The sequence below is a fragment of the Chiloscyllium plagiosum genome, unplaced genomic scaffold, assembly GCF_037043375.1.
Source record: "Chiloscyllium plagiosum isolate Xiang-an unplaced genomic scaffold, Cpla_swu_hap1 HiC_scaffold_14, whole genome shotgun sequence".
Classification (NCBI taxonomy): Eukaryota; Metazoa; Chordata; class Chondrichthyes; order Orectolobiformes; family Hemiscylliidae; genus Chiloscyllium; species Chiloscyllium plagiosum.
Window position 1 is genome coordinate 52,668,072 of NW_028270152.1, and position 14,421 is coordinate 52,682,492.

The 14,421-nt window shown below is 40.1% G+C and overlaps 1 protein-coding gene and 1 long non-coding RNA gene across 10 annotated transcripts in view; one reads left to right on the forward strand and one right to left on the reverse strand.

Moving 5' to 3' along the window:
* foxp1b (forkhead box P1b) overlaps nt 1–14,421 on the reverse strand; it is a 476,491-nt gene that overhangs the window by 262,861 nt on the left and 199,209 nt on the right. For all 9 annotated transcript variants that reach the window (XM_087994444.1, XM_087994447.1, XM_087994445.1 and 6 more), the window contains one exon: nt 11,338–11,519. In XM_087994444.1, the coding sequence (XP_087850570.1) occupies nt 11,338–11,508 (171 nt within the window). In that variant the 5' untranslated portion in view covers nt 11,509–11,519. The remainder of the gene's footprint in view (nt 1–11,337; nt 11,520–14,421) is intronic.
* LOC148147967 (uncharacterized) lies at nt 1,476–11,198 on the forward strand. The gene is made up of 3 exons (XR_015759420.1): nt 1,476–1,539; nt 6,016–6,137; nt 11,080–11,198. It is a non-coding gene; the product is annotated as an uncharacterized LOC148147967 (long non-coding RNA).

Sequence of the window (14,421 nt, forward strand, 5' to 3'; positions counted from 1 at the left end):
TCATCTATCTATAAAAAAAAGCAAGGTTCCGTCGCTCAGTGATTGCAATTCTATATTTAGTTGGATTTGATCTGGGGTAACTGACATTCTTAAATGGCTAAGATACTTACCTGAACAGTAAATGAATGCCATCAGCTGTTCATTAAACTTATGTTTGCCCACATGACTTTCAATAGGGTTTTGAAATTGATCTTGCTATAATTAGCAAGCCATTCCAAGCAAATTGGAACCTACATAATCAGGGAAACAAACTGTGTATCTCCTTAACCAATCACACTAAAGAGTTAGTAATAGTATCCAGTGCCTTCTCTAGAGCGTAAGATGCCAAATTGAGTATATAATTTGAAATAGAGATGGAAAGAAGAGAGTAGGAGGAACAGAAATCTGCAACAAAAATTAAAATCTGAAAGAATGAGTTGCCACAATTGTAAAAGTGAGTTTTCAGTTCAGAAAGTTGTTTGGCAGCAATTAAAATCCACCTTATCATTAAAAATGCTCTTACACTGGTACTTCTGATGAAATCTAGCACAAGTACTGCAGCTTTACACCATTTCACCTGTTTCAATGTGGATTATCTGAGCAAGATATCATGATAGTGAAACGTCCAGAAGATGAAAATAATTTGGACAGTAACCTTCTGATTTTTGTGCTTACACGCGTAAGTGTGGACACCAGAAGTTGCTTCTGATTGATGTTTTATTAATACTGAACACCATTAGCAAAATCCAGGCCAATGTTTATATAGAAATGTTAAAAACGTGTTCAGCACACTTGAAAGGATTTAGTGGGTTCTAGGTCATCAATGCAAGACGGCCGTACATTAGTTGATTTTCTTCACATTTGAAATGGCATTAAGTAGTTCTTCATGTATAATTGTGACATTTTGAATTTACCTTTGATTTTTAGGTTCCTGGTTCTTAGTTCTTAGGTAACTTGTAATCACGGAGGTTCCACTGGATGGATTTTTCTACCATCTGTCCTCCAGAATTTGTAGCAATCATGGGAAAAGGAATGTTCAAATATTCAATTTAAAGAGCAAGTTCTGTATCATGAATAAGGTTCAATTACAGTACGTAGAAGTATGATCTCTGAGATTTATCTAAGCAAAAATCAATGTATCGCTTCAAAGGAACTCTAATGCAGGACTTCTCTTTCTAAAGTATTCAAATACTGCTTTGTTGACCCTCTCATAAAAAGAGGTGATACTTGTATTCACAGAATACCTTTGTTGTATTGTCCCAAGTTAAACTGTATACTATCAGACTGCATTGTATTTGCTTATCAAAGCTGAAGTTAACTCTCTTTCAAAGCAACACAATTGTTCCACTATGTTTAGGTGCAGTGGCCAAACAAAGGGAAATATAAACCATGCTTTCTAACAGCTTCCAGCAAAATAAATTGTTAAAAAATGTGCAGCTGAACCAACCAAATAAAGGCTACCAACAATATAGCAGAAAACTCCTTTTTGTCGAACAGAGAGAGAGAATTTTAAAGGCTGATATTTGAAATCCAACTCAGGATGTTTACTAACTGAATAAGGTATGAGCCTATGAAAATGAATACTCATGCAACTAGAAAATAATGATAGCCTTTTCAGGTTCTGTTTTTGCGTCAATTTGTCTGTATTAATTATATAATATTGTAAACAGGATCCTTGTAAAGACTATGTGCAAACTCTTTAAATCAGATAAAGACAATCAGTGTGTTGCAGAATTTGTAAGTAACTGAGCTCTCATTTACACTATGACAGTAAAATTGGTTTCGGATTCACAGCTGTTTTAAATCGAAAGCACCATTTATATTTCAGCATCAAATTCACATTTGTTTTAAATTTGCAGCTGAATCTAGAAATATGGTCAGACAATGGTGCTCAGCTATTTCCAGTGATTCTATTTTGGAGTAAAAACTCCCACCTCTTGACCTCAGAACTGACCTGGACTGTGAACAGGGTTTCAACATTAGGTTGGTCTAAGTGGCTAATTCAAATCTCCTGTAGGAAAATATACCTCAGCACATGCACTGTCCATGCAATTAGATACCACCCAACATTGCTCAGAGGAATGCAAGCAGTTCATTCAAATACGAATATATAAAATTCCCTGAAAATTATTCCATAGAGGCCAGTATCCTGTCACCAAGTCATCTTTTATTTATACATTGACAGTCCTTTACATGATCCAGCTTCCTCAGAGCCAGCTCTCAGAGTGAACAGATCCTCTGACACTCAGAAAATTTTTATTTAGAAATCTTTATTTATATTCCACCACCAAGGAGAAAGGAAACACCTGAGTGGCCAGTGACAAGCAGTGCCTTTCTCAAAGGGCAATGCAATGAGTGATCAAAAAAGGTGGAGGGGAGGGGAGGGAAGGGGAGGGCAGGGACAAAATCAAAATAGAATCAGAGGGGTAATGAAACACCCCGCGGTGCCCACCTCTTCCTGACAACCTGGAGGCTGTTGGTGGACACCGTGTGCTCCCTCTCCTGGGACACCTGGGCCTGGACACTCCTGTCTATATTTGTCAGCCAAGGCTCCCTGATTGGGCTTGTTAACCTGGATCAATCAGGACTAACTCTATTCTATGAGGTCCATATGACTGACCATGATACAATCACTCCTGTTCTAAGTCTGAGGACATAATGGGCCTTCTTCTGTTGCAACTCTTCCTGGGGCAATTTCTTACCAGATGAGCTTCCTCCAATTCTGTTACTGATACGGGCAATGTGTAACACACAGTAGCTCACCACTTGCACTCAGAATGTCTTGGAAGAGATTCATTCTCCTCTTCAGGCAGCAAAGGCATCAAGACAGTGATATCCACCATGACCATCTCAGATTCCAAGGTAAATTGAATGCTGAATGGAGGGGGAGAACCCATGGGTTCCGGAACATTAGGAAAGGTAATCAAAGAGCTGGCACATTTTGCACCCACAATGTTTGCAAGTTTGCAGCTTTCTTATGGTCCTCGTGCTTCTTCAGGACCGTTTTGCCTACCCACACTCTATGGCCATGCTTCGTACTCATGCAGGGCCATTCCCACACTTCTTGCACCAAACTTCATCCTGTAAAGTAAACTCTTTCTCTCTCACTTAGCAGAGTCTTGAGTCTGGCATTTGCATTCCTGATGCTGTTTCACCCTCCCTTCTCGAGTCCAGGAAGATCAGATTTAACCTGGTGCAGTCTTCTCTCCAGTAGCAACTCTGGCTGGAGATATTGCTGTAGTTGCATGAAGGGTGGTCCCATAATCAAATAGGAACTGGGACAGTTTGGTATCGTGTGAAGCTGTAGACTGTTTCTTTAAGCCTGCTTTCAAAGTTTGGACTGCTCTTTCTGCCAGCCCTTTGAATGATGGATGGTATGGAACTGATCTTGTATGATGAAAACCATTCGACTTTAGGAAATACTCAAGGTCCCTGCTGGTAAACAATGGCCCATTATCTGTGACTAACACTTCGGGGAGTCTCTGTATTGTAGAAGATGTGCTCACTTTTTCTATCATTGACCTGTGTTTGACGAATGAACTCTATGCATGACGAGCCATTTTCAGTGGGCTTCCACAATGACTAAGAACATTGAGCCCTTTAAAGGACCTGCATAGTTGATGTGTAACCGAGTCCAGAGTTTACTCGGCCGTTCCCATGAATACGAGGGAGCTGCTGGTGGTAATTTCTGTTCTTGTTGGCACACTGGGCACTGTCCTACCAAAGCACTTTATGCTGCACCCAATCCTAGCCAACAGAGATAACTTCTCACCAACATCTTCATCTAATGTGATCTGGTCTCTGTGGGTCCAAACATACTTAATTCTGATTGTTGAGCCCTTTGGTTTCCCTCATCACCACCAGCTGTTTCAGTTTTGCCAGGACTGGACCTTTCTGCATCCAAAGTCTGATATTGTCAGCTGGGGCTGGAAGTGTATCCAGAAAATTTAAAACCACCAGTACCACCGGTTGTGTATCTGCCAATGGGAGGCAGCTCAATACTTTTGCATTTGTTACTAGGCCTATCGGGACAGTGAAGGGCTTTTGCCCAAAACATCGATTTTCCTGCTCCTCGGATGCTGCCTGACCTGCTGTGCTTTTCCAGCACCACTCTGATCTAAACTCTCGGACAGTGTTCCAACTTGTAATTAAGTGAACTCCATATGAGAGCTGACCACTGAAGCTATGGGTGGCACTGCCTTGTACGCTTTAAGTAGACCTAGAAGGGGTTTGTGGTCAGTTATTATTACAAATTTACATCCTGACTCCAAATATGGCCAACTAACCTTCCTTCTCTACCTCAGCGTATTTACGATCTACATTAGCCAAAGTCCAGGATGCTACTGGGCTTTCCTCTCCGTTGGGCCAATTATGATCAAATAAGATCCCAATGCCTTACGGGGAGGCATTGTATGTCCAATACAGTTCTTGTTTGGGATTACAGTTTATCAATATCTTCGAGGATGATAGCTGTTTCTTCACTTCCCTGATAGTATGGCTAGGCTACTGAATATTTCCAAGGCTGCTCCTTGAAAGTAGAGTCGCAGGTGGATAGTATAGTGAAGAAGGCTTTTGGTATACTTATTGGTTAGAGTATTGAGTGTTGGAGTTGGGAGGTCATGTTGCGGCTGTACAGGACATTGGTTAGGCCACTGTTGGAATATTGTGCACAATTCTGGTCTCCTTCCTATCGGAAAGTTGTTGTGAAATTTGAAAGGGTTAAGAAAAGATTTACAAGGATGTTGCCAGGGTTGGAGGGTTTGAGCTATAGCGAGAGGCTGAACAGGCTGGGGCTGTTTTCCTGAAGTGTCAGAGGCTGAAGGGTGACCTTATAGAGGTTTAGAAAATTATGCAGGACATGGAGAGGGGGAGTCCAGAACTAGAGGACATAGGTTTAGGGTGAGGGGGAGAAAGATATAAAAGAGACCTAAGGGGCAACTGTTTCACGCAGAGGGTGGTGTGTATATGGAATGAGCTGCCAGAGGAAGTGGTGGAGGGTGGTACAATTGCAACATTTCAAAGGCATCTGGATGGGTATATGAATAGGAAAGGTTTAGAGGGATATGGGCCAAGCGCTGGCAAATGGGACTACATCAGGTTGGAACATCTGGTCAGCATGGATGAGTTGGACTGAAGGGTCTGTTTCCATGCTGTACATCTCTATGACTCTCTGACCCTTTTTAAGAGTTGATGCAAACTTGCCAAGGTGGAGGCCAGGTTATGTATGAACTTTCCGCAATAATTCACTAGCCCAAGGAAAGACCTAAGCTCCAGTACAAATGTGGGAGCCAGGGCACCTTTGATTGCCCTCAGTTTATCTTCCAATGGGAGTAATGTGACCTTGTCAACTCTGTAGCCCAAGTAGGTCACTTGGGGTGTGTGGAACACACGCTCCTCTGAGGCACTCACCTGCCTGGGAGAAGCATCTAATCACTATGTCCAAATTCTGTAAGTGCTCCTTAATGGTCTTCCCTGCTATTAACATGTCGTCCTTGGGTGGATCTTGTGAAATGTTCTCCATCGTCCTCTGAAACACTGCACAGGCTAATGATACCCCCAAATAGCAGTTTTGGCACAAACCCTTATGTTTATTAATTGTAGCAAGCTTTGGGGAAATCCTCATCTAACCGCAATTGCAAGTACGCATGCCTCAAGTGCTGCCCATTCCACAAACTGGACTGGTTTGATGATACTTTCATTTTCCAGCCTTCTGATTTCTGCCTGTTTTTGCCTGTCAGGCAAATGGTACTGGGCAGGCCTTGTAGAATCATTGGATTGCTTCCTAGCCAACATGCAAGATGGCCTTGGCACCCTTCATTTCCCGAGACCTTCCTACAAGACTTCCGGATATTTAATTAGGACTTCAGTCAGGCAGCCATCAGGATTGTTAAGCCAATGTAGGTGAATCTTTCTTAACCAATTTTGCCTCATCAAGCTTGGGCCCAAGCCATTTACTACAATCAGTTGTAACTGAACCATGTGCGTCTCATAAGAGACCAGAATTGAAGTTGTACTCTTAATCTGTTCCCCATATAGGTTCTCAGTCAAGCCATGGTCGTGCCTCAACTTAAGGATTGGAGCCCAGAGCAAATTTTGTTCAAGACTGGTTCTATGTTCACTGAAATGACTGCACCAGCATCGACCTCAAATAGAACCAGGTGACCACTTAACCAGACATTTATTTGGATTGGGTCTGATTTGGATGTTGCTCAGCAATTTGACTGTTCCGAGACAGATGAAGGTGGATTTTCCAGGGCGTGCACTCTCCTTGATACTTGCCTATGAGTTCTCTTACTCAATTAAGGTCTACTGGGACTCGTTTGCTGTCCGCATACTGGCAGCAGGATCCTGCAGAAAATTTTGAACTGTTTGGCCAAGGTTTGGTTTTGTTTTGGGGTTTTGCTGTGGGCTGACCTGGTGTCCCTCTGTTCAGGTTATGACCCGAGTGAGGCTATACAATTGTTTTCACTTAAGTGGTGTTCCCCAAGCTCAGTCGGATTGGCAAGGGTGTCTACTTCCACATGCTCCACTTGTTGCATTTTCCAATGATAAAGCCAGTTGTGATGCCTGTTTGAAGTTCAGTGGGACTTCAGCTAGTAAGCGTTTTTGCATGGTTATATCATTAATCGCAAATACCAAATGGTCTCTCAGCATCTCATTAAGGGTTATGCCAAAGTCACAGTCATCTTAACCAAGTCAAAAATTCCAATACAGCTTCCCAAGGTTCGTGAATTATCGAGTTAAACCAATCGTATCTTAGTATCAGAGGAGGCTTGGGATTGAAATATTCCTTAACTAAATCTATCAACTCTTGATAGGTTTTATTATCTGGTGCCTCAGGGAAAGTTAGGTTACTTATAACTGAAAAAGCTGCGGGTCCCCAAGCTGTCAAGAGAATTACTCACTGCATTTCATCTGCACCAATGTCATTTGCCCGGAAAAAATAATGCATTCTTTCCACATGCTGGGCCCAGTCTTCAACAGCAGAATCAAATGAGTCAAGCCTTCCAAATAACGCCATGATGCCAGAAATGTTTACTCCAAATCAAGGAAAACTGTTGCAAGTGAATTTCATCAGGAATGTGCTTTTCTCTCTTCATCACTGAAATAACTTCATAGAGGCAGATATCCCATCACCAAGTTGCCCTTTATTTTCACATGGACAGCTCCTGACACTGATCCAGCTTAGTTGGAGCCAACTCACAGAATGAACAGAACCTCTGACTCTTTTTTTCTGTCAGCCAGGGCTCCCTGATTGGACCAGGTTAACAGCCCCAATCAGGGAACTCATCTTCTACGAGGTCCACCTGGCTAATCTCGTAACAATCACTACACCACGCCCCCCGCATAATAAATAGCCTTCATTGTAATCCCCATTTCTCAACTTTAAGAAAAAGTTTTAAAAAAAGGTTTCTACCTTTTGCAAAGGTAAACTAACTGGTTCACAAATCCTCTAACTTTTTCTTAAATTGGCCATATAAACAATGATGCAGATCTTTAGTTCTCTTGGAAGTCCTGACCATTGGCGCCAAGCCTGAGTGAACTTTCTAATGGGATAACTCATGCTAAAAACTCAAACACATTTTCATTTCACCACGTACACCCCTCACCCAACCACAAAATCTATCCAAATAAAGAACTGTGGATGCTGTGAATCGGAAATAAAAATGGAAGTTGCTGGTAAAGCTCAGCAGGTCTGACAGCATCTGGGAAGAGAAATCAGACCTAGCGTTTCGGGTCCAGTGGCACTCCCTCAGAATTGATGTTCCTCTGAACCGTTCTGAGGAAAGGTTACCAGACCTGAAATGTTACCATTGATTTGTCTTCACAGATGCTGCCAGACCTACCGAGCTTTTCCAGCAACTTCTGTTTTTGCACCAAATCTATCTACCAGTTGCCAAGCAATGTTGTGTGAACTGGGTAGGCGTTAATAAACTCACTGCTATTTTGGATAGAAAGAACTTCCAAGTACTAGTAGAATGGATTTGGATCAGGTCAACACAACCAAATTGAATTTAGTACCCCTGTGTGAAAGAACATGCTGGTTCACAAAGCAAGAAATTCTCTACGATTTAGCAGCTCCCAAGCAGCTGCATACACTTCTTTTCTTCAGCCCTGTAAGAATACATCAGCCCTGTAAACTAGCATGCACAACACCAGTATTATACTGTTCTACAGAAAACAGTCATCCTTTAACCTTTTATTAATAAAAGTAGTGTACCAGCTCAAGTACACTTCAGATGCATCAGACGTGTACTTTACCAACATTTAAATATTGTCTGCTCAGCGCTATTTGTCAACAAATGCTAGCAATTGCAAAATACCTGTGTTTATTTTACATAGAACACTGATATGAGCAAGGTGCCATATACAAAAGCATTGCAGAACAAATCCACGTCTACTTTCAGCAAGAAGCTGAAATAAAAAAAGTATGATCATACCTCTTAAATGTTCCTGTACCTTTGCAAAGAGAGGTATACATAACTATCTTATGAGACTGGCTGCTTGATGCCATGACTATGAGAGGATTTGGCAATACCATCTACATCACTAAGATCTTCTGTATCTGAACCAGAATGAAGCCCCTTCTCTGTGGCCCTCTTGTGGCAGTTTTCACAGGCAGTACCATGATTACATTCCAAATAAACCTAGGGTCTTCTTGCACTAGTTTCTGGTCTATATTCATTCCCACTGCTCACTTTAATAATTCTAATGAAATCAGGTTAAATCTATTCAGAGTATTCTTTCTTGTGACAGGATTTTATGAGCACTATCTCCACAATCTCAAGGCATATATTCCCTCCCATATCATCGACATGGAAACATGGAAAAGGTATTCTCCTTTCTCAGCTTTCTAAAGCATCTTAAACTCAACTGCCAAGACTAAAAGAAGATTTCCACAGAAACAGTAACAATATTAGGCATACGCTCAAAAGATCTGAATATATTTGTTGATACAAATGCCAAATTAATCTAGGTAGTAAATTCAACCCTTTAAACCCCTCCACTAAATAAAAATGGTAGCAATTTTCTGATCTTTCAAGGTCTTTATAGTCACTATCAATTAAATCCCTTTAGAATTATATGATGATCAGGCATTCTGAACTGAATCAAACATGGTTACCTATTTCCAGAGTGCCTACTGAAACATTAACCAAACCATATTACTAGTCAAATAAAGTGAGGTGAAATAAGGTACATATGTGGGACAAAACAATTTTCCATATACAAAGTATCAGAATACTGTACAACATACCCTTGTCAAAATGGCTATCAGGATCAACGTCCTTTGACAAAATTTAAGCTTCACTGTGGCAGCGCCAGGAAGTATTAATCATCTTTCATGATAAAGGTGAAATGAAAGGCTGGATTGTATGCTTCCCCAAAAACCGATGTGATGCGGTTACATCATAGCCAGTATGGGTCTTCCCTTCACTTTCTCATATAACCCTACATTTTCTGAGATTTTACAGAGATGGGGCTGGGTGCTGAACAACATGCCCACCCTTGCCGAATATTCTAATGACGAATTAAGGGCCATATCCCATCACCACCAGTATTTTATTTGGCAGCTTCAGCTGTGTGGTCTGGTATAGACAAGTGGAGGGGTGAGGCCCCTTTGTAAGCTTCCAGACCATTAAGGATACCGGCACACAAAAATGTCATTCCACCTCTTTAACTCTCTTGAACCTAAACCCTTCCCCGAGAACCCTGACACCAAATCTACACAGGTTCCTCCTTGTCCAGAGACCCAGGTAATTCTCTGGGAATGTGAGTTCAAACCCCATGATGGCAGGTGGTGGAATTTGAATCTAATTTAAAAATCTGGAATTAAGAGTCTAATGATGATCATGAAACCATTGTTGATAGTTGGAAAGACCCATCTGGGTCATTGACATCCTTTAGGGAAGGAAACCACTGTCCTTACTTGGTCTGACCATACATTATGACTCCAGACCCACCACAATGTGGTCAACTCTTTGCTGCTCTCTGGGAAATTAGGGATGGGCCATAAGTGCTGGCCGAGCCAATAACATCTCATCCTGCGAATGAATAAAATAAAAGTTCCACCACTGGAGCTGGTGAGCTACAGATCCGCCAGCCAATCTGACTGGTCCCAGTGTTGACTTTCTGCAGGCAGCCATTGGGATTTTGTGTGGGGTGAGCACGTGGGGAAGATGGGAATCCTAACAAAATCCAGTTCTATCCATGTGCGTACATATATATCCCATACAACAGTGTGGAGGATGAATGAAGAATTTAAGTTAATTAATCTGTGTCATCATGCAGATTCATATACTCAAGATATTTCTCTCAAAGTTCTGATGATCCATGGCCTTGCTTTGTTCACAAGTTCAAATAAGGAACACTCTTTAACCCAGAAGATCTCATCCACCCCAGAAAAAAAAACATCCTGTCCCCTGCAAAAGTAATTCTGAACATTTTCACTGCCTCCGCCATACCTTGAAGCTCACTTCATCTGCTGATCACTCTGTGTGAAGGGCTTCCTGACACGAGAAATAAAATTTAGCCTTTTATTTGCTTGAATCTGCGAAGTCTTGCTTCAGTCTTGTGAGTTAGTATGAAGCAAAATTGCGCTACTTACAATGTTGAAACTGTTTGCAACTTCTTTTCTGATGATTTAATGTCCATTGAAAACTTCTCTGACGGGAAAAATACTGACTTTTTCCTTTCAAAAGGGATACAATATGTGACTGTAAACTTAGAAAGACTGGCAAAAAAAAACTGACTGATTATGACTGCTATGCCTCGTCTTCACTTAGAAAGACCCCATTTAACACTGCAGCACTTTGAAAGAAAAAAGTTTCTTTCTTTAAAAAGAATCTCTAAGTACTTTTGACTAATATAAAAGTGATGAGTAGAAATTGGACTAATGATAGTAACAATCTGGAATTCACAGCACACCATAAATTCACAGTTCACAGCCTGATATCGATTTCTTGTTATTTCCAAAAGGGGCAGCAATCACTGCTTTTCGATGTCAAAGTAACGTTTTTTTTTAAAGTATTTTTTGAACAATTCAGATTCTGTTTTTATGCTACACATTAATCAAAGCTATACCCTGTTGTCTTTGCACAGCGAATCAAACCTGCCCCTGGCAAAGAATGAGGAAAAGTCAACAGGAATTAAGTTTCAGTGCAACTGTTTACTCAACTGTGGCCTGCAGTTATTGAAATTTTATCCATGGTTTTGTGTGACTACAGCTGTAATAAATTCAGCATGACTGCAATTCTCTAAGTTATGGCACATTTATTTCAAGCAACAACCTGCACATCTATGTTGACTGAGGCAAACTGAAAAGTGGATCAACAAGAAAAGCCACAGCATTAACTTTACCTGTTGTTGCTGGAGATGAACCAATTCAGCAGCAGTCACTTCAATCGAGGATGAGTCGCCGTTTGATCTCCCTTCCCTTGTGCTACTGTCTGGATAGTGATTACCACTGTTAACTTCGTTCTGATTGGCTGAACCGTTGCTTGCTGCCTCAATCCCAGATTCTTGCATCATGACTCAAAAACCTGAAAAATAATTCAGAACAACAGCTGTTAACACAGTAATCTGAGATTTCATCCTCAGATCCTGAGTTGCCAAAACCGTGAAAAGGTAGTGACTGAAAGCCATTCCTTTCTTTTAAATTGCTGTACATAGATTTTACAGTTACTCGATTACTGACACAAAAAAAATCTATTTTAGAAAGTCACACTGGATGGATTTTAGAAATTTTAGATAATTAATGCTACACACCATTATTTTCTATTCATTGGATCATACTATTTTTTGTGAGAATTAATTTCACAGGTGGCATTAAAACAATCATAAAACTAAATGAATAAGATTTCTACGGGTTTAATTTAGCTTTGTTTTGTGTCAGTGCTATACAACGTAATTAAAATTCAACAATACAGAAAAAAGTCAATTAGGTTCATTTCCCTTTAGTAACTAACACGAACAAAAAAAGGCAGAAACCTATTTCATCCTTGCGCTGACCTTTTTTGCTCAAATTAGTGAGGGAGGGAAAAATGTCCCAGTGAACAATCATGTGACGTTAACATAAAGTCCAGCATTATACTGGTAATCTGGTAAAGTTAATTTGGCTTGGAAGCTGTAGTTGTCACACCCAAGACTTGCCATGTGATTGTACTTCTGTTGCATTACTCTATTGCATTTTTTAAGATATGTAATTTTGTCCGTGGGCTGGTTCAATAAAGTTCTGATGTAACCCCTCCCTTCCCAAGTTTGCCTTTCTGATGTGCTTCTAAGCTGGCACATGTAGAATGACCATGTGGACAAAATGCAGTGGGTCAGGTGGTGTCTATGGAAATATATATTTCAAGAAACAGTATCTTCAAGTGATAAAGGAAAATAGGTGAAAGTGCAAAATGTATCTTCAGTCTGAAAATAGCAAGTTACCAATAGCTACAGTGGTCTGACTCTTAAGTATCCTTCTGCTTAGCTGCATTAATCACATACTTGTTAAACAGCAATATGAAGAGATTTCTTTGCTGACAATTATTTTATAACTTTTTGGAGATTTGGAGGATAGGTGCTGGAGTTAACAAAACAAAGAACTGCAGATCCTGAAGGTCTGAAGCAAACACAAAAATTGCTGTCGAAACTCAGCAAGTCTGCGATACCTACAGGGATACAGCAGAGTTAACATTTCTAGTCCAGTAACTCTTCATCAGAAGCTGATGAACAGTCACCAGCTCTACTTTCTCCCCACAAATGATGCCAGACCAGCTGAGTTTTGACAGTGCTTTCGAATTTTGCTGCAGCTTTAAATCCAGTTAAATTTTAGAATCACTGTTAAGAAAAACTAGCTTGTTGCTGGATCAGTACATCTGTATTTTGAAGTACTACAGATAATTGACTGGGTATGGAAAACATGCCGGAGGTTACATGGGTTTAATTTTTCTGATAGTTAAGGAATAAAACCTAATCAGTCTGACAAAAGAAATACCGCCTCCTTAACTTTAGTTTGCCTTTGGCAGTTGGCAGGCTTTTAATTCATTTCACACCTTGATAGTGATGTACTTGTGTGATCAAACCCAACAATAACTCTGCTTTGATGAGTTAACCTTTTTTTGGGAAAGTTGCTCTGCTCACAAGAAGAGAGACTTTATTCCAGGACAGTTAATGAAGGCTGACCAAGTCAGGCTGAAATAAATTAACTTAACTGATCAATTATTTATATGAAGCAGAAAAAATGCCCTTAAAACACTCTGCCTAATCATCAAAGGAAGTGAAAATTGAACTAAACACAGATTTATAATATCACATGCTTACTCCTGTGGGAAGCTCAGTCACTGGAACCAGAATGGGACTAATAAAAGCCGACTGACAAAGATTCTAAATTAAAACAATTTCAAATGCTGTGTGACAGAACATGCTAAATAGTAAAGAGTGTTTCTAAATCTGTAAACGAGAAACAAAATTATCCAAATATAATGTGGTTGTAATGCAGCCTAAAAATACTATGTATCATTGTACTGATATTATACATGCACTGCCGCCCCATAATGAATTTTCACAATTATAAAAGAGTAAATTTACGAATGCACAGCAGCTAAAAAGTAATCAAGAGAATGAGCCTAAAGGCTATTTCAATGTATGCAAAACTACTGACCCACAATAAACTGAAGGTAGCCCACAATGAATGCAGAATAATGCCCAAATGCTAAGTACCTATTCTGATGAGGAACAGCTAAAATTAACACTCAATTAATTTTTGAATCGACAAACAAATGAAACTCATAAATCTACCTTCTCATTAATTTTACTGTAGTGTAATACCATGCCGCAATATCGAGAAGAAACCTTAAGTGTTATCCATCATGAATATCAAAAAAGGGTAGCACTAAAACAGCATAAATTATGTATATTACCTGTTGGTAAAAATGATAAATGTTTTATCATTTCCAATGCATAATGCGAGTTTCAGCATTATTGAAGATAAAAATATGTGATTTTCTTTGAATACTCATCTAGAGCAAAAGTGCATTAATTAATAGGGGGAAAGGGCTTGCTTCACAAACACATATGATTCGTCAAGGTCACAATGTCTGTTTTTTTTCCTCATCTTTGAACTGTCGTAGCATTCTGTTGCCAATTTAACAGGTTCTGTCAGGTTTAAATGCACAACAAATATCCTGAAACAACAACAACAACACTCAGTACAATAACATAAAGCGTCCTTGTGGAGGTTTCTAACTTGTTTACCAAACACCACGAGGAACAAACTAAGCAAACAGTCACCTGCAACTGCCTCTTTCACTTAAAGCACAATACTACACCATTTCTGACAAAGCCCTGTTAAGTCAGCATTTGTTGAACAAAGCACTTTCTGTCCATCTCATGTACCCAATGTGCCTCTGCTCCTCTTGTTTAGCTATGTTTCTTTTTGTTAGCTGGTAGATTGGG